Source organism: Hyperolius riggenbachi, chromosome 10 (genome assembly GCF_040937935.1).
Source record: "Hyperolius riggenbachi isolate aHypRig1 chromosome 10, aHypRig1.pri, whole genome shotgun sequence".
NCBI lineage: Eukaryota > Metazoa > Chordata > Amphibia > Anura > Hyperoliidae > Hyperolius > Hyperolius riggenbachi.
The window spans coordinates 59,994,616-60,015,109 of record NC_090655.1 but is presented as its reverse complement, the minus strand read 5'-3'; the positions used below and the strand labels follow the sequence as shown (position 1 = coordinate 60,015,109).

The 20,494-nt window shown below is 45.5% G+C and overlaps 1 protein-coding gene across 1 annotated transcript in view; it reads left to right on the top strand.

Annotated features, from left to right (window-relative positions):
* The window catches only part of SHOC2 (SHOC2 leucine rich repeat scaffold protein), a 111,187-nt gene that overhangs the window by 70,554 nt on the left and 20,139 nt on the right, over positions 1 to 20,494 (top strand). Inside the window, exon 4 of the mRNA XM_068255201.1 lies at positions 11,227 to 11,357. Within this exon, the coding sequence (XP_068111302.1) occupies positions 11,227 to 11,357 (131 nt within the window). The remainder of the gene's footprint in view (positions 1 to 11,226; positions 11,358 to 20,494) is intronic.

The window sequence follows — 20,494 nt, the reverse complement described above, 5'->3', positions numbered from 1 at the left end:
AGAGAACATTCAGCGCTTCAGCGCGCAATACTGAAGAGGCAGATTTTAATTCAAAGGCTGTCTCTTGATTGGCCGTGATGGGCTGGACAGGAGCCCCGTTACTGAGCCAATCACTGCTCTCGCTCTTCTGCTGCGTGTGCGCTCCAGCCGATGGGGAAGCAGTCTCTGCGTTCCAGGTGCGTCATCATAGGACGCGCATCCCATCCGGCACCTGCGCAGTGCATCAGCAAGCCTCCCGCAACCAGGAAATAGCTTCGGGAGCTTGCTTTTCATGGAGGTAGACAGGGAAATGTGAACAGCGGCAGTGGCGGCGATGCGGAAGTGGCGGCGATGCGGAAGAGGCGAAAGGCAGCGGGAAAAAACGGTATTTTGCAAATGTGCATGGTATGATTACCATGCACATTGAAACCGTGATATACCGTAATACCGGTATATCGCGGCAACCCTACATGCAACGGGAGATGATTCAAACCTTTGTGTGTTATACACTGTAAGCCACGATCATAAAAATTATGAGAACCCCCAAATCAAAAGATTAGACTACAGACGTTGCTTGTAAGTCAAGTCAAACTTTCACAAAAAAGTTACTCTCAATCCAAGGTTTTACTTTATTGTGAAAAGGTTCAATATTCTAGGCTCAAAGTTTAATTAGCTTCAATCCAAATCACCAGCAAAGGGTTCCTGAGCCTTTAACCTCCCTGGCGGTTTATTAAAATCCGCCAGGGGGCAGCAGATACGTTTTTTTTCTTTTTTTTTTTTTCTTTTTCATGTAGCGAGACAATGTCTCGCTACATGATAGCCGCTGCCGAGCGGCATCCCCCCAGCCCCTCCGATCGCCTTCGGCGATCGGAGATCAAGAGATCCCGTTCAAAGAACGGGATCTCTTGGAGGGCTTCCCCCGTCGCCATGGCGACGGGGCGGGATGACGTCACCGACGTCATCGACGTCGTGACGTCAAAGGGGAATCCGATCCACCCCACGGCGCTGCCTGGCACTGATTGGCCAGGCAGCGCACGGGGTCTGCGGGGGGGGCGGCTGCGGCGACGCGTATAGCAGCGGATCGGCGGGTAGCGGCGGCGATCGGAGGTTACACGCAGCTAGCAAAGTGCTAGCTGCGTGTAACAAAAAAAAAATTATGCAAATCGGCCCAGCAGGGCCTGAGCGGTGCCTCCCGGCGGCATAGCCCGAACTCAGTTCGGGCTTACCGCCAGGGAGGTTAAATGGTCTCTCAGGCTGGTTCAGAATTGGGCCTGGAACCCAATAGGGTGTTTTTTTTTGTTTTTTTTTTTGCGTCTTCAATCGCAAGCGATTTCCCTAAATGCTCCGCCAATGTAAATGGATGGGACAGATTCCACTATAGCGATTGCGATTAAGCAAATCACAATCGCAGGACATGCAGCATCATTTTGGGAGTTATTCCATTCCAATGAATTGTATAGTAGCAGGGAAATCGCTCCCAAAATTGATTGCCAAATGCTGTCACAAATCGCTAGCGATTGCGATAGCGCTGTGCACTTTCTATTGGGTTCCAGGCCTTACTGACCTAAATGAAGTTTTACAAGATATTCTAATTTTTTTGTTTCACCTGTAATTGAAGGTAAAGAAAAAAAATCGTCAGATTTAAGGCTTTTATTTCAAAATACAGAATTTGACTAGGTACTAATTAGGGTTTATCTAGTGGGGGGGATGGCTTTAATGACATGCACAGACAACTTAACTGTGAATGAAAAAGTCACAAAACTCTTTGTGCGAGTTCCATGACTTCTCTTGTCACTGGTGAGAAAAGCATTGGTAACAGTTGGAGATGGCCATGTTCAAAAGCTATCAGTTTTGTAGTGGGTATCTGAGCTGGTTTGGGGGGAATAAATTGACCCATTAGATAGCTAATGCCAGGAGTTCACTCAGGTAGTGTGAGTGTCTCTCCAATATACGGTAGGTGTCAGCAGTAAAAGCCTCCCAGAAAGTCTTCCCCTGCCACACTGCACGCTTTCATTTACCATCTGTGAAGCAGGCGTCCCATTTCTGCCCACTTCCTGTTCTGATGACTCCTGTCATTGCAGCAGGAAGTGAGACCCAGTCTCACCAAATGCTACACAAGTTAAACAATAGTAAGAATATGGCTAAGGCTCCAAGGGCTTGTCCTGCTTCAGTAGTTTGGGTGGAGTATCTTTGTTAGGGGGATAATTGCTGGCTGACAGGGAAGGGGGGAGTGCTACGTGCATAATTGCAGGGTCTATCTGTCAGACGTCCCCCTCTTTCCTTTTCATGGGATAAGCCTGGCAGAAGGGAGATGAGTTTGTTGACACTTCATTACTCAGATTTTCCCAAATCCTCCTGTTTTGAAGTCGTCCTGTAAAGTCTTGTCCCGTCATTGAAGTCCATCCTTTATATCTCAGGCAGGCAGATGGCTTAATGAGCCCTTCACACCATTAATCTTTCTACTTGCCTGTTTCATATTTAATGAGTGTTGAGTGGAGCAATCGTCTTGTACGAACGCAGTGTTCTAAGTGCGCTCTTCCACCACCTGCAGCGACTGTTTACTGCCATGTTTAGAACCCACAGCAGAGAAGTGCTTCTTACGGGATTGCGCCTCCTTTACTATAACCTCCCCCTACGGACACATTATAAAGAGGAACTTGAACCCAGGATTGAACTTCATCCCAATCAGTTGCTGATGCCCCTTTTCCCATGATAAATCTTTACCTTTTCTGAAATAGATCATCATGGGGGTCTGTGTGGCTGAAATTGTGGTGAAACCCTTCCCACAGTGTGATGTCTTGACCATGGCCCTGACAGTTTGCTGTCTGTGAACCTTGTTGCATTGTGGGATATAACGGCTTTTTACATCTGCCAAGTAAGCTATATCTCCCTCTGCGCATAGAACTCTAAGTAACAAACATTCCGTGCAGATCACCTGGCAAAACGAACGATGGTCGGCACCAGTAATACATTTCAGAATGTAAATCAGGCAGAGGAAAGATTTTACAATGGGCAAACACTGACTAAATAATATATAAGGGCTTATTCACACTAAGGGCGCTTTTGTTTTTTTTGAAGCACCGGCGATTTTCAAAATTGCCCCAAAAGCCCTTGTGCAATGATTCCCTATGAGAGAGTTCACATCTGAGAGGTTGGATTCCAATCCGCTAACAAAAGCGCTGCCTGTACCATTTTTGGGGCGATTTGCCTATAATGGAAGGTATAGGGAAATCGCAAAATGCTTGAAAAATCACTTTGTATAGCAATTTCACCAGTGCTTTTAAGAATAAATACAGGTTCTTCTCAAAAAATTAGCATATTGTGATAAAGTTCATTATTTTCTGTAATGTACTGATAAACAGTAGACTTTCATATATTTTAGATTCATTACACACAACTGAAGTAGTTCAAGCCTTTTATTGTTTTAATATTGTAGATTTTGGCATACAGCTCATGAAAACCCCAAATTCCTATCTCAAAAAATTAGCATATCATGAAAAGGTTCTCTAAACGAGCTAGTAACCTAATCATCTGAATCAACTAATTAACTCTAAACACCTGAAAAAGATTCCTGAGGCTTTTAAAAACTCCCAGCCTGGATCATTACTCAAAACCGCAATCATGGGTAAGACTGCCGACCTAACTGCTGTCCAGAAGGCCATCATTGACATCTTCAAGCAAGAGGGGTAAGACACAGAAAGACATTTCTGAATGAATAGCCTGTTCCCAGAGTGCTGTATCAAGGCACCTCAGTGGGAAGTCTGTGGGAAGGAAAAAGTGTGGCAGAAAACGCTGCACAATGAGAAGAGATGACCGGACCCTGAAGAAGATTGTGGAGAAGGACCGATTCCAGACCTTGGTGGACCTGCGGAAGCAGTGGACTGAGTCTGGAGTAGAAACATCCTGAGCCACCGTGTACAGGCTTGTGCAGGAAATGGGCTACAGGTGCCACATTCCCCAGGTCAAGCCACTTTTGAACCAGAAAAAGCAGCAGAAGCGCCTGACCTGGGCTACAGAGAAGCAGTGGACTGTTGCTCAGTGGTCCAAAGTACTTTTTTCGGATGAAAGCAACATTTGCATGTCATTCGGAAGTCAAGGTGCCAGAGTCTGGAGGAAAACTCCAGTGTCAAGTACAGGTCAGGCGCTTCTGCCGCTGTTTCTGGTTCAAAAGTGGCTTGACCTGGGGAATGCGGCACCTGTAGCCCATTTCCTGTATACGCCTGTACACGGTGGCTCTGAATGTTTCTACTCCAGACTCAGTCCACTGCTTCCACAGGTCCCCCAAGGTCTGGAATCTGTCCATCTCTACAATCTTCCTCAGGGTCCGGTCACCTCTTCTCGTTGTGCAGCGTTTTCTGCCACGCTTTTTCCTTCCCACAGACTTCCCACTGAGGTGCCTTGATACAGCACTCTGGGAACAGCCTATTCGTTCAGAAATTTCTTTGTGTCTTACCCTCTTGCTTGAGGGTGTCAATGATGGCCTTCTGGACAGCAGTCAGGTCGGCAGTCTTACCCATGATTGCGGTTTTGAGTAATGAACCAGGCTGGGAGTTTTTAAAAGCCTCAGGAATCTTTTGCAGATGTTTAGAGTTAATTAGTTGATTCAGATGATTAGATTAATACCTCGTTTAGAGAACCTTTTCATGATATGCTAATTTTTTGAGATAATAATTTTGGGTTTTCATGAGCTGTATGCCAAAATCATCAATTTTAAAACAATAAAAGGCTTTGAACTACTTTAGTTGTGTGTAATGAATCTAAAATATATGAAAGTCTAAAGTTTATCAGTGCATTACAGAAAATAATGAACTTCATCGCAATATGCTAATTTTTTGAGGAGGACCTGTGTATATAGTGTTTATTTTCCGGGTCAAAGAGTTCACTTCCTGACTTGCGTCAGGAAATGAAAAAAACAAATTGCTCTGCTAATGCGCTTAGAAAAGTGCTGAAAAAAAAAAACTAACGTACAGGTAAGCGCCAGGAGGCGCTAGAAAAATCCATCACAAAAGGCCTAAATGAACATTGTAAAAAATAAGCAATATTGTTAATTATGTTCTTTTCACTACAGTTCCTCTTTAAATAGATGACATGCTTATCTGTGCTGGTTGGCAGTCAGTTTGTTCAGGCCCCCTGGTTTTCTGGTCCTGTAAAAGTGCCCATACACCACTCAATGTTGTGGCCTTATTGATCTTCTGATTGGATAATTTTATTGGGTCTGAAGGTAATCGCTACTGCAACATAGACTGCTGGAGAATCTCAGTGGCAAGTGGCTCGGATGGGTGCATGGCTCTAACATTTGATATCGCGGCAACTGACGTACACAGTGGACCTCTCCAGCTGGTATTCCCCCAAGTGTAAAAGTGCTGAAATCTATTGGACATTGGTCTGCAGTGCGTGGACAGGCAACAGATCCCAATCAGATTCGTTCAGAGAGATCGGTTTCATGATCGATCTGCCCATACATCAAATTAATTTTTTTTCCTGACTGTCACTGGAGAGATGGTGTCACACAAAGCTCATTTTTGTTTTCCAGGTCCCTGGCACTCCCCTCACCTCTGTAAATTGGACCGGCCCTGTGTATGACTGTCACTGGAGAGATGGTGTCAGTCACACACGGCTCATGTCTGGTTTCCAGGTCCCTGGCACTCCTCTTACCTCTGTATATTAGACCGGCCTTGTGTATATGACTGTCACAGGAGCGGTTGTGTCAGTCACACAAGGCTCATGTCTGTTTTTTCAGGTCCCTGGCACCCCCTTCACCTCCCACCTTTATGTATGGAGCTCCAACATTATACGCTGTATATGGAATGTGGATTACTGTCTTAATACACCTAATTATTATTATGACTTTATATAGGGCTGAGGTAATTTCCACAGCAGTTTGCAGAGTATGTTGTGCAATTCATGTTACCGTGTCACAAAGGAGCTCCCAGCATAACTCCTATTACCAGAGTCCTAAGGAGGCCATACATGTTGGGACAGCGGCCAAATCTGGCAATAAATCACGTTTTGATCTGAAACTGATCAGTCAGAGCTGATTGCTGTTTCTAAATTATACTTAATCCATTCTTATTTAATTTCATCAGATATCTGACAGTAGAACAAAATGTTGTCACCGCTATTTCATCGTACTGTGTGCCACTTCTAGTCCCTTTAAAGTGAACCAGAGATGAAGCACCCTCATGTATTTCACCATATATACCCTGCTCTCTTTCATCCTTCACTGCTCAGATTGCTTCTAATCAGCCCTGATAAAATCCCCGACTGAGCATTCAGTCTGGCTTTGCTCAGGAATCATCATAGCGGAGTCTGTCTTCTCTGATGTCTTTTCAAGCCCAAGCCTGCCCCTTTCTGGCTTTTCTTTCTCTGTATACTTACAGCACCACAAAGTGCAGTAATGAGATGGGAGGAGCTGCTAATGTAAGGGTATATTGAAATACTTTTTATCTATATTTGTTAGTCATAAGAGGTTTTTAGAAATGATTTCATTTTGCACACAGCCCACTAAATAATATGCTTTTCTGATGAACTGTTTTTTTGCATGAAGTTTTAGTGTAAAAAAAAACAAAAAAAAAACCACAAAAACCTACACACCAGAACAGCGAAAATACCAGGTATAGTATTTATTTTGTAAAATCTATAGGGGGATAGGTTTATTTTGTGCCGAAGCGTTCATCTCTGGACACAAAGTGAGAGGGGTACGGTGCTTGCCATATTCATTTCTATTTAACCATAACCGTTTCCTGGCAGTCCTGTTGATTTCTTGAGTTGTAATAATATATGAATCGCGCACCTGAAACAAGCATGCAGATTGCAACTGAAGCGCGACTAGATTAAGTCAAAATATGTGATTTGCATGTTTGTTCAGGGTCTATGGCTAAAAGTTTTAGAGGCAGAGGTTCAGCAGGACAGCCAGGCGATGTGTATTGTTTAAAAGGAAATAAATATGGCAGGCCCCACATCCCTCTCATTTCAGGTTCCCTTTAAGTTGCATACGTACACGGTACATTTGGGGGGCAAAAATCGTCTGAAATACACTCCTACTTTAGATATCCTGCAGTAAATAAACACTCAAACGGGTGATTAAACGAAAAATCCAGTATGATTCTTGTGCATTACAGTCAACCGTAATTTCGGCAGATATTAGTTCACAGTCAGCAGTGGGTACAGAGCTATGAATTATTAAACAATGTGTCGTCCTCGCCTAGATATGCCATCGTTTAACCATCCGGCCGATTAGCGTGTCGACTGGCAGTCTTTTGTGGTCCTGCAACCCGACCTCCCCCCACCCCCCCTTTCATTCCCCATGAACACAGTGGAGCCTTTGCATGTGGCAGATGGAACAGTTAGGCTCTCCATGCCATTTCAAAAAGTGTAGAGAGACGGCACAAGGGAGGGGGTGAGAAGAAAGTGGCAGGTGGCTACATGACTCTCCAGGTTTGGCCACTTATGTGGTACTGAAAGACAGGCAATGTGATCTGTGCACATTTCTGTTTACCCTTCTTGCAGGGAAATCTAAATTTCTTATGCGAAGCTTTACCCGTTCCCATACACTGATATAATTGTTTTGTTCAAATATGGTCCAGGATACTACCTGCATGTTTCTGTAGGGCACCCAGTTTTCCTCCCAGATCCCTAAAACATGCAAATAAGTTAATTGGCTTTGCCCAAAATTTGCCATAGAAGAGTAACATTGAACTATGACTATGGTAGAGAATAGATTGTGCGCTCCCCTGAGAGGCCTTTATGGCATGACTAATTTATGTCAGCGCTATATAAATACGCAATAAAGTTTTGTTTTTGTTTTTTTATCACAGTTTGATAACGTATAAGAAAACTTTGTTTAATATATTTACACCTTATAAACCACTGGTTTGTATTCCTGGGTGGCTTGACAAATTAAGTGACACCATATTGTCAGAAAGCAATTACACAATTGCCATGTATAGCTTCTTAGCCTAGAAATGGGTGCAGAACAAGTAATTTATGGGCAGAATCAGTGAAAGCCAATATGAAGCTAGAAAAATCTGGGCGCAGATGTACTTCCAATCAAATCTTAAAGGTTTAATGGTGCTCTGTTTGAAATGTGACATGAATTAAAGGGACACTGTAGGGGGGTCGGGGGAAAATGAGTTGAACTTACCCGGGGCTTCTAATAGTCCCCCGCAGACACTCACCGATGCTCCGGCCCCGCCTCCGGTTCACTTCTGGAAATTCAGGCTTTAAAGTCTGAAAACCACTGCGCCTGCGTTGCCGTGTCCTCGATCCTGCTGATGTCACCAGGAGCATACTGCGCAGGCCCAGTATAGGCTGTGTCTGCGCAGTACGCTCCTGGTGACATCAGCGGGATTTTGGACATGGCAACGCAGGCGCTGTGGTTTTCAGACTTTAAAGTCTGAAATTCCAGAAGTGAACCAGAGGCGGGGCCGGAGCATCGGTGACTGGCTGCGTGGGCACAGGATATCTGCGGGGACTGTTAGAGGCCCCGGGTAAGTTCAACTCATTTTCCCCCGACCTCCCTACAGTATCCCTTTAACCCTCCTGGCGGTTTACTAAAATCCGCCAGGGGGCAGCAAAGCAGTTTTTTTTTTTTTCATGCAGCGAGATAAGGTCTCGCTACATGATAGCCGCTGCTCAGCGTCATCCCCCCAGCCCCTCCGATCGCCTCCGGCGATTAGAGATCAGGAGATTCAAAGAACGGGATCTCCTGGAGGGCTTCCCCCGTCGCCATGGTGACGGGCCGGATGACGTCATCAACGCCGTGACGTCAAAGGGGACTCCGATCTACCCCACAGCGCTGCCTGGCACTGATTGGCCAGGCGGCGCACGGGGTCTGGGGGGGGGGGGGGGCTGCGGCGGATCGGCGGCGATCGGATTGCACACGTGCGTGTAGCAAAAAAAAATTATGCAAATCGGCCCAGCGGGGCCTGAGCGGTGCCTTCCGCCGGCATAGCCCGTGCTCAGCATGGGCTTACCGCCAGGGAGGTTAAGTATAGACTGACTGCTTTTGTTGTGAATGAATCCTTTCTAGAGAGAGAGAATGTCTGTAGCATTGTACTAGCTAATAAAGCTTGGTTTGTTGTCATTTCTAGACATGCATTGTAAACCGTATTTGTAAAAGTATCTCTCACCAAAGAAAAAGTTCTATAAGCATATATCAGGGCTACAAAAGATTTTCGGTAATTTAAAGCTACTAAAACGTACCAGTCCAATTCAATTTGCAGCTGGCTATAAATTTCCCAAACTGACTGCAAGCATAAATTGAGCTTCTTTGGAAGCCTGCAGTCCACGTGGCTGAAACAATTTCATCTAGCTGCATGGAGCGGCGGCAATTTTTACTTATTTTCAGCAGATGAGGAACTCCAGTGAAAATAATGTAATAAAAAAAGTGCTTCATTTTTACAATGATTATGTATAAATGATTAAGTCAGTGTTTGTCCATTGTAAAATGTTTTAAATCCCTGATTTATATTCTGACATTTATCACATGGTGACATTTTTACTGTTGGCAGGTGATGTAGCTGCTGCATGTTTTTTTTGCAGTTGGAAACAGCTGTAAACAGCGATTTCCCACAAGACGACAAGGTTCACAGACCGGAAACTGCCAGAAGTACCTCGGTACTCAGAGCTTCTTGTGGGAGGGGTTTCACCACAATATCAGTCATACAGCAGCCCCCCTGATGGTCTGTTTGTGAAAATGAATAGATTTCTCATGTAAAAGGGGGTATCAGCTACTGATTGGTATAAAGTTCAATTCTTGGTCGGAGTTTCTCTTTAACTTTTTTTGTAAAGCCTCATACAAAAGTACAAAACAAAAGTTTGCTGCCTTAAAACAGGTGTTTGCGATTATTCAGATTGGAGTGAGCATATGACTCCCACGATGCATCACTGCTAAATATGCAAATCATGCCAGCATTCTCCCCAGGCTCTTTTAGCCGGGTTTTCCTCTCTGCTGGATTTGGTAAGCACCCTACTGACATCGGCTTGTCTCCTCCTCCTATGCTGTAAGCAGAACTGCGCTTGCCCGTTGTGCCCCACCTGGCTACTTTTGTCATGCCACCCGGCTGGAAAAAAAATTCTGGGGAGAACACTGCATGCGTTGTTGTCTCTGTAAGGCCCCGTTCACACTTGCGGTTGTTTGCCAAACGGACCGGATGACCTGACCGGATCCGGATCGGAACCGTACGGTTCTGATCCGGATCCGATCCGGATCCGGTCAGGTTGCATCAGGTGTTCATCAGGATGCGATCCGGATCCGTTTGGCAAAAGTAACGTAAAAAACAAAAAAAATGTTGGGGTCTGGGAGGTCAGCAGAAGGGGGACCTGTGGAATCAGGCCCTCTGCTGTTTAGCACTCACCTCCACCTGCGACATGCTGCCAACATCTCCGGATCCGGATCCAGCTGTGTTGCTCCACTCCAAAATGCTTGCCCATGTGTCCCCATCCAATATCGCCGCAACAATCCGCATAGGAAGTGGGGTAGAACATCCGGATTTCTCAGCCAGTGTGTTGTGCGCTCTCCGGTTACCATTGGTTTGTATTGGCCGGATGGTGCAGTCCGGCTCCGCCCCGGATACGGCTGCCGGAGGAGCCGGATCAAAAAATAGCGCATGTTGGAACGGAGGCCGGAGTCCGGATCCGGTCCGGCTCCGGTCCGGCAGAACGGACGCATGTGAACGGACGCATAGGCTTTCATTGCTATGCCGTGCGTCCGTTCCGTCCGCTCTGCAAGCGGTGCGGCTCCGGCACGGCGATTCCGGACGGCCACCGCTAATGTGAACCGGGCCTAAGCTAAACACACCTCCAGAACTGCTGGAATGCAATAATGTGTCAGCTTCTACAGATCCACAATAACCCAACATGCATACAGACTGTTTCGGATTGGTTGAACCGCATAAGTGCATGGCATGGATTAATGTGGCTCTATGGGGTAGGACCTAAAGCACCCATAGTTACAGATTACCCAGCAAGCTCATGAGTTTGTAAGGGGTTACAAAGAACCAAAAAGCCCTTTTACTAAAATGCATTGCATAGCAAAATTGCAATTGTGGAAAAAAAAAATTAGGGACTTGCGCAATCACTAGCATTTAATTTAGTTCATGTCTGCTGTAAGGTAGAGTCGTGTAAAAAGACAAATGAGAGAGAATTGCTGTTAAACCAAAAGTCCAAGCATGCCCTGCTAACATCATCTTATTTGGCTCAGCACTGTTCTCACACATACGTCATTTTTCTTCCTTTTCCTTGCAGGGAATCTCTCCAGCTTGAATCGCTTGGGGCTCCGCTACAACCGGTTGTCGGCAATCCCGCGATCCTTAGCAAAATGCAGCGAGCTGGATGAGCTGAATTTGGAAAATAACAATATCTCCACATTACCAGAGGTAAGAGGGGCGTACAGGGCCGCACAACACAGCACTCTAGTGATTCTTCCCCCCACCCCCCTTTTCTTCGCAACAGAGCTCTCTGTTGGTGGGGTCTGATCGCTCCCCCATGTTTGTTTTTGTTTACACAAATATTTTTGTTTTTTTTAATAAAAAATGCCGTTTCTTTAAATATTTTCCCTCTCTCCCCACAGCCGGCCAATCATGACGATCAGCTGTCATAGGCTTCTGCCTATGACAGCTGATCGCGCTCCAGTGTCCCAAGGGGACAGCCGTGTGGCACGGCTGCCCCAGTACAGCGCTGCTGCCGATCACAGCGCTGTACATGTAAATAGACGGCGATCACGCCGTCTAACAGTCTCCCGAGAGGCAATTTCCCGCTCGGAGACTGAAGGTGGGGCGGAGCTCCACCCCCCAAGCAGGAGATGCGCGCGCAGTCTACGCGCAATCTCCTGCATTAGCTGGCCCCAGGACTTTACGCCGACCTGCGTTAGGCGGTCCTGGGGCTGCCGCTGCGGCCACGCCCATCAGCGTGACGCGGTCGGCAGGAGGTTAAAGAGAACCCGAGGTGCATTTATTAAAGCTTAATACGACACCGAGTCATGTCCTGTGCACAATGACATGCTCCTGTGTTCTCCTTCTGCCGCTGCTAGTCTCTCATTTCTCATGGGAAAGGGGGTATCAGCTACTGATTGGGATGAAGGTCAATCCTTGGTTACAGTTCCTCTGGAAGTACCACTCCTATATACCCATTGCTTGAGTTGGTGTCACATATTACCACTGCTGGGTCCCTGCATATTTTTTGTATCTTTCTGGAAAGCTCTCCGGACTTCTCCAGATGTCCTCCGTATTTCATTTTAAATGGACACCATGATATTTCCACCAAAAGTGAAAAATATTGAGAAGCAATCAGGATTCTAACAATAGAAATATATGCATTTCAGCTTCTACATTTTCCCTAATTAATAATGCAGAATTGCACATACAGTCCATTATTATTTTTTCCTATCTGAGAGCTTACTGGCTGCCTCCCCTTCAAGTGACACTCCCATTCTTTGGCTATTGCTGCGGACGTGTGCCGGTGCTCCGCGAGGCGTTTTGTCATTTAGTGCTGTTAATTCCGTCTAGGTCATTTTTGCAACTAGCTGTGAATTTCTAAACTTACTGAAGCTGAACATCCCTCTTTGCTCTGCCTGAAATCAGATTTGTGGAGTAGGGGCCTCTCTGAAACCTCCCATCTCGCTTGCTGGCACAATCTCTTAGGACTCATTTCCATCTGCGTTGCACGTCACTCCCGGCAGGGGGCGGGGCTTGTGAGGCCATTCATTATATTGAATGGGATCGTGGGGCTGAAGCGCCCCGAAATGCAAGCAACCATGCGTGGCGACTCAGCGGTTAATCGCCGCACATGCATGGAAATGGCAGACAGTGCAGTCTATGCACTGTCAACCAGGGCCGAGGCACAGGCGAGAGAGGCTCCAGCCTCAGGGCGCAGTGTAGGAGGAGGCACACAACTCATTCAGCTATCGTTCCCCTATTGTGTTTGAAGCAGAGAGAAATAAGAAAAGGGGATACATGGCAGTGACTGCAAGCTAGATAACTAGAGATTAGGGTGTTAGTGGGGTTTGGGGGCTCTGGGGCGCCTCTTAGTCTAATAGGTACAGACTAACCAGCAAGCTCATGGTGAACCAGAACTCATTAGTCTAATAGCAATCAGTGTGACGGCTGGGGTGGGAGGGATGGAGGGACGCACTTTGGTGTCTCAGCCTTGTGTGCTGGAGGGCCTTGTCCCGGGTCTACTGTCAACTGTCCCTGCAATCGCGTTTCCATAAGCGCACTATGTGGAAACAAGCCCTTAAGAGCCTGAGCCCACTAACGCATTTGTGTCCGCTTTTCAGCATCTGTAACATTAATGTGTAATTGAAAAGCGGACACAACTGCATCAGGGGGCTCAGACTCTTAGGAACCCTGTGGAATATCAGTTTTGCAAGCACCTTTTACATACTTACACATAAGCAAACAGACATGCTTGTCATTAACACCTGCTATGTGCAGAACTGAACTGGAAAAATTTCCTTATTCTTCCTCAGCAATAGTTAGAATGGATTCGGGATCTCTCAGGATATATAAAGATATTTTTCTTTATTATCTGGATTTAGGATTTAATTTGGGGTTTCCTCCCTCTCTATTTGGTACTTTCCAAAACTTTGGCAGCTTCCTGTTCAAATTCTCTTTGCTCGTTGGAAAGCTGAAGGTCTTGGCTTTTCTTTGCCCTGAGTCCGAGTCATTCCAGTGCAGTGTTCCCGAGTTATGCAGTGCTGAATGAGGGGTGTCCACTGCACCTGGCTGCTGTGCCAGCTGATTAAATCTGGGTAAGGGGCCGGTTCACACTTGTTTTAAAAACATCCGTGGGATACGTTTTTCAAGCTCTGCAGAAACGCAGGAAGCGGATCCTATGTTAGAAATAGGACCCGCTTCCACTCGTGCAGAAACACGGATCGCACACGGATCCATATTGCACTGAAAGAAAACGTCACGGAGAGTCCAGATTGGACAATTTTTCCCGGACTGGATGGGAAAGCATGTCCAATGCAAGCCTATGAGAATAGACACTGTGCGCTGTCACTAGGCTAGTCGGCGCATCTGTGTTGCCCATTTTGGCCACATCTCGTCGCCATCGCAATGTCATACGATGGACACTGCCCATCACCGCCGCTCAGTCCATTCTGAAGAGCTTGGAGGCTGACAGAAGCATGGGGATTCCCCATTGGCCTGCAGTAGACCAATGGGAATCCTCAGCAACAGGAGAGTATTCTCATTGGTTGATGTTGAACCAATGAAAATTCTCCCTGTTGCTAGGCAGAATTGGCCTGTTGCAGCCTATGGAGAGCCACGATTCTTCTGCCCTCCAGGCTGTGGAAGGGACCGAGCGGCGAGACAGGTGAGCGGCCGACGCGTACGTACCGATGCGAACGACGCGGAATGTGCCCTACATCCAGATCAGATCCGTGGCAAATGGATCTGTTTTTTAGAAAAACGGATTTGTTTGATACGGATCCGATCTGGAACCGGACAAGTGTGGACCGACCCTAAGACTCTGTGAGGAGGGGGTGGTTAGGCCAGAGCCAGGGAGTTGGCTTCTGGTGCAATGAAGCACGCAGGTTTCTAAAGCAAAGAAGTCTGTGCCCCTCGGGTCCCATTTGCTGCCACAGCGCCCTCTGCTGTCGCAGTCCACAATGCCTTACAGGTCGCCTGTGTGTTCTGTTGCTGTGCCTGACCCTCTAGGCACTGGGGAACTCCTACTCAGAATGAAAGACTCCTCAGTGACGTAGCGGAGGACATCAGTTGGCAGACATTGGGGAGCAGAAGTGGACACAGCATCCAGGTGCAGCGAACAAATAGTGACCCCCACATTAGGCAACATTAACCCCTCCAAATAGTCACTGACACCCTATCAGGCAGCGCCCCCCTCCAAATAATCCATTAGGCAGCATTCCCCACTCCAGTTAGTCAGTGATGCTACATCCCCCTAAACATTAGGATAAAGAGTCAGTCTAAATGTGGCCATACATGGTACAATTTTTAATTTTTTTTTTCGATTAAATAATTTAGTTTGATTATTCCATTAGTTCGAATATATAGATTTTTCCAGCATGTCCGATCAGATTTTTCTTGAAAAAAACGGGATAATCGTTCGAATTTCTTGACCGTAAAAAAAATTTCAACTTTCATTCGATTAGATCATTTAGATCGAATAAACGGGAAAATCGAACGTTTTATTGTATCGTGTAGGTGGCCACATACCATGCAATTCTTTAAATATCTGTTCAATTTAAGAATTGCAATACATTTTTCTGACTGATTTTAACATCCAAAAATATGACCAATGTACCACACACACATGTTCAAATTTTTCCCCAATTATGATAAAAATGATTGGAAACTCAAAGAAAATTGCTTGGGTGTGTATATTAATAAATTGGCAATCTAACACACACCATACAATCTTCAGAAGAATTTAAGAATGTCCAGCATTCCGGATCAATGAAAATCGAAAAAAAATGGAAATCCGATCAGATTTTTCAGTTGAATGAAAAAAAAAAAAAAAAGCTTTTGATTTTATTCTGGAGATCAATCATATTTATCGAATTGCCATAAAATTGGATCATTTTATTGCATTGTGTTCGTGTGTGGCCACCTTTATAGCGCACATAGACATTTCCCCTTATGGGGACTACAGTTGGGAACCGCCCCTTTATTTATGCAGAATCTCGTCAGCACCCACTCCAGATTGTGAGTGACCCCCATTAGCTAGATAAGTATTCCCTTCCTATGCAAGCCAAGGCCCACCGGATTCCTCTGATGTCCAACCTCAGCTGCCGGGACTAAAGGTTAACTGGCGGGTAATGCAGCAGCATTGTATATCAAAGTGCAGTTGCATTACCTGAAGGCAATTTTCAAAGGATGGGCATGAACGCTGAGGCACCCCAAGGGGTGCTCGAGGTGCATTTCCGCGGCAAATAGTTTGAGAACCCCTGTATGATACTATTTCTATTGTAAGAAGTCTTAAGATAACTGCAGTTGTCGTGCAGCTATACAGGATTCCCCTCCCCCTACTCCAGTCCCCTCTCCCCTCAATATCTGTTCTCCCTTCATGTGCACCTACAGTCACTAGGGAAAATGCTATTAAGTGTTGGGATTTGCTTTATTCACAAGTTGGTTGCCTCCATTTCCTTCAAGCCTCTGAGGTCCACCCTTAGGATAGAGAGCAGGAGGCTTCTCTGTGGAAAATTGAACAGCTGCGTAAAGTCTACTCCACAGTGCCACCTAGTGGCTGTAGGGAACAGTGGAGCTGTCAGTAAATTTATGGTCCCTCCACCATCTGTTAGGCTGGGAATACACGTTACCTTTTTTGCAAAGAATAGTTCCGATAGATGCCTTCGATGATAAAATTCCGACATGTCCGATTCTCTGCTCGATTCTGTTCCGCTCGATTTCTCATAGAAGTGAATGGAAAAAAGATAAGAAAACTAAGGTAAGAGAATCGAGCGGAGAATCGAACGCGGAAAACGTAACGGGTGTTCCCAGCATTTTGTTAATGTATAGACAAGAGTGGCTGGGCACATCCGGTAAAAAAGCCTTTATTGTAAATACTTAAAAAGTTAGCATCAGCAGCACAACAATGCCAGGAGAGAGAAGGATAAGCACGCAAGACTGGTCTACAGCTGTTTCGCACTATACAAATTAGTGCTTCCTCAGGACAACAAAGCCCCCAAACATCACCCCTTATATACTGTACCTCTTGAAAACGGCTGCTGAAGAAATGGAGGACGCCCCGTGCAGCGCACCCACGAACTCAACTAAATCACTTCCTGGACGCCAACTGCGTTCCATTCACAGGAAGTCGCGGACCGGAAGTGGTCATCAAACCTCCTTGGGCCAATGAGAAGCGAGCGCCGACGGCGCTCCGCTCACGGATATTAAAGAATCCTATCTTAGGCAAATTCCGCCCCTAGGTCGCCCTGTACTAAGAGTGACACGCCCCTCCCTACTGGTATCACATACAAGGGGCGCAACCTAATACTCAGGAACGCCTCCATGTAACCAGGGAGAGGCGGCGTGCCTAGCAACCACACAGACCAATAGGATGACAGCAATAGCTGTCCACAACTATGAAGCTGGATGACACTGCGTACATTCCACCCCCCAATGAACATAAAGGGCCAGATCACCCACAGGACAGTATATACTGTCCACCAGGGCCGGGGCAAATTACAAAAATACCTGTCCCAGACGTTTGATGCCACTTGCGGGTACTGCTAGCACACGGGCTCCTCCTCTCGACAGACAGCCTGTAGGACGAAGAGGGAAAAGGGGAAAAAAAGAGGAAAAGGAAGAAGAAGTCAGATATTAAAATCAAAAATTAATACATATGAACAGAGCATTAATAAAATACAAACAGCTACATCACTTACAAAAATACTGCCAGATTGTTTCGTTCATTAAGTCCCATTGGACCTACTGCCTCAAAAAAAGATATCCAAAAACTTTCTCTACGTTGTAATTTTTTAACCCAATCCCCACCCCTTGAATCTCTTTCCACTACTTCCAGCCCAAAAAACCGCAATTGTGAAGAGTCACCTGCATGGACAGTGTTCATATGTTCCATGACCCTAGGACAACCCTTGGCTCGTGGGTTCCCCAGCGATCTACAATGCTCTTGGTATCTATCCTGCATCATGCGTGTAGTCAGTCCTACATAGATATATTGGCAAGAACATGTTAATGCATATATTATTCCTTTAGTCTTGCAGTTCATAAATTGCTTAAATTTAACCTCTCTTCCAAACCTCAAGAAACGTTTTCCAGTAATCAAAAAATTGCAGCATGAACATGAATTGCACCTATAGTTACCTATGTCAGGCCCCATGCATCTCTTACAAAAAGGTATCTAATTTAAAAGATCAATTATCCCATAGTGAGTTTACCAGCCAGAGTACACAGAATTGGTTGAGTAGTAACAGACCTCTGGGTAACTATAGGTGCAATTCATGTTCATGCTGCAATTTTTTGATTACTGGAAAACGTTTCTTGAGGTTTGGAAGAGAGGTTAAATTTAAGCAATTTATGAACTGCAAGACTAAAGGAATAATATATGCATTAACATGTTCTTGCCAATATATCTATGTAGGACTGACTACACGCATGATGCAGGATAGATACCAAGAGCATTGTAGATCGCTGGGGAACCCACGAGCCAAGGGTTGTCCTAGGGTCATGGAACATATGAACACTGTCCATGCAGGTGACTCTTCACAATTGCGGTTTTTTGGGCTGGAAGTAGTGGAAAGAGATTCAAGGGGTGGGGATTGGGTTAAAAAATTACAACGTAGAGAAAGTTTTTGGATATCTTTTTTTGAGGCAGTAGGTCCAATGGGACTTAATGAACGAAACGATCTGGCAGTATTTTTGTAAGTGATGTAGCTGTTTGTATTTTATTAATGCTCTGTTCATATGTATTAATTTTTGATTTTAATATCTGACTTCTTCTTCCTTTTCCTCTTTTTTTTCCCCTTTTCCCTCTTCGTCCTACAGGCTGTCTGTCGAGAGGAGGAGCCCGTGTGCTAGCAGTACCCGCAAGTGGCATCAAACGTCTGGGACAGGTATTTTTGTAATTTGCCCCGGCCCTGGTGGACAGTATATACTGTCCTGTGGGTGATCTGGCCCTTTATGTTCATTGGGGGGTGGAATGTACGCAGTGTCATCCAGCTTCATAGTTGTGGACAGCTATTGCTGTCATCCTATTGGTCTGTGTGATTGCTAGGCACGCCGCCTCTCCCTGGTTACATGGAGGCGTTCCTGAGTATTAGGTTGCGCCCCTTGTATGTGATACCAGTAGGGAGGGGCGTGTCACTCTTAGTACAGGGCGACCTAGGGGCGGAATTTGCCTAAGATAGGATTCTTTAATATCCGTGAGCGGAGCGCCGTCGGCGCTCGCTTCTCATTGGCCCAAGGAGGTTTGATGACCACTTCCGGTCCGCGACTTCCTGTGAATGGAACGCAGTTGGCGTCCAGGAAGTGATTTAGTTGAGTTCGTGGGTGCGCTGCACGGGGCGTCCTCCATTTCTTCAGCAGCCGTTTTCAAGAGGTACAGTATATAAGGGGTGATGTTTGGGGGCTTTGTTGTCCTGAGGAAGCACTAATTTGTATAGTGCGAAACAGCTGTAGACCAGTCTTGCGTGCTTATCCTTCTCTCTCCTGGCATTGTTGTGCTGCTGATGCTAACTTTTTAAGTATTTACAATAAAGGCTTTTTTACCGGATGTGCCCAGCCACTCTTGTCTATACATTAACTGGCTACGTGGAACTGGAATTTTTTGGTTTTGAGCACTCTGGAGTTGTGTTTAATAGTGGTCCTGTGCACCTCTCTCTCTATAGTGGTGTTCCCAGCATTGGTGTTGGGGAGCATTTTCTAGTGGCCGGGCCTAATGCTGGGAATACACGTTACGTTTTCCGCATTTGATTCTCCGCGTGATCTATTAACCATTCGATTCCCCTCTCGATTATCTAATCTTCTGCTCGTTTTTCTTATCTTTTTTTCCATTCACTTCTATGAGAAATCGAGCGGAACAGAATAGAGTAGAGAATCGGACATATCGGAATTTATAGATTGCGCAGAGAATCGAACGCGGAAAACATAACGTGTATTCCCAGCATAAATACATTTATTTCTTGCTTCATCATCTGAAAACTGACCTTTTTTACCGTAAGAATTTTAAAAGGTGCTTGTTAATTATACATTGAAATAAGCTAAAAGCTTTTCTGACTGAATTTTTGGAGTTTGGGGAGAAGTGCTGTAGAAATCCTGAGCTCAGGCAGTGCAATAGACGGCCTTTTTGGGGGTCCTTCTAAAGTGGCAGGGACTGAAGGTCAGAGAAATGGTACAATTTTAGCATAACTCCACTCATTAGCCAGCTATAATTTTCTAGACTGTCCGAATTACATTTACTCACATCCATGGCAACGGTCCACTGTTTGGTGTGTGTGGCGCACACTTCCAGATCTACATGTTTACATGCCCATTTCGATATGCAGGGAGTGAGTTTTGACCATGTAGGGTTCACTGTTCACATTTACAGGAAACCTATCACGCCAAATGTCTGCTCACAGCCCTTGTGCCGCCTCCTCATACGACAGCTTCCTGCCTTGTTCCAGTGAATTAGGTGAAATGCATAAAGGAAGGCAGTTGTGCTGCTTTTAGTAATGTGTACTGAAATATCTGCAGTAAATAACGTTGCCCTTGAAAGTGGACTAAAGCTTCGTCCACACACTAGATTTTACTTGGCAAAACAATTGTACATGACAGTATCAGGTGACAGTCTAGTATGATTACCGGTGAACTCCTCTTCAGTGATCCACTTAGTTGTCTAACACTCCCCCATGTTTATTAAACAGAACAGAATGCTTGTCAGAGAGCTCAGCTTTGCTTCTGTACAATGATCAACAGTAATGTCACCTGAAACAATCACACATTGTGCAATAAAAAAATCTAACTTCTGTTTGTATTTTTGCATCCTATTAACCAACATTATTGATGTTCCTTTTTTATGTTACATGAGGATTTTGCAGATAAAAATC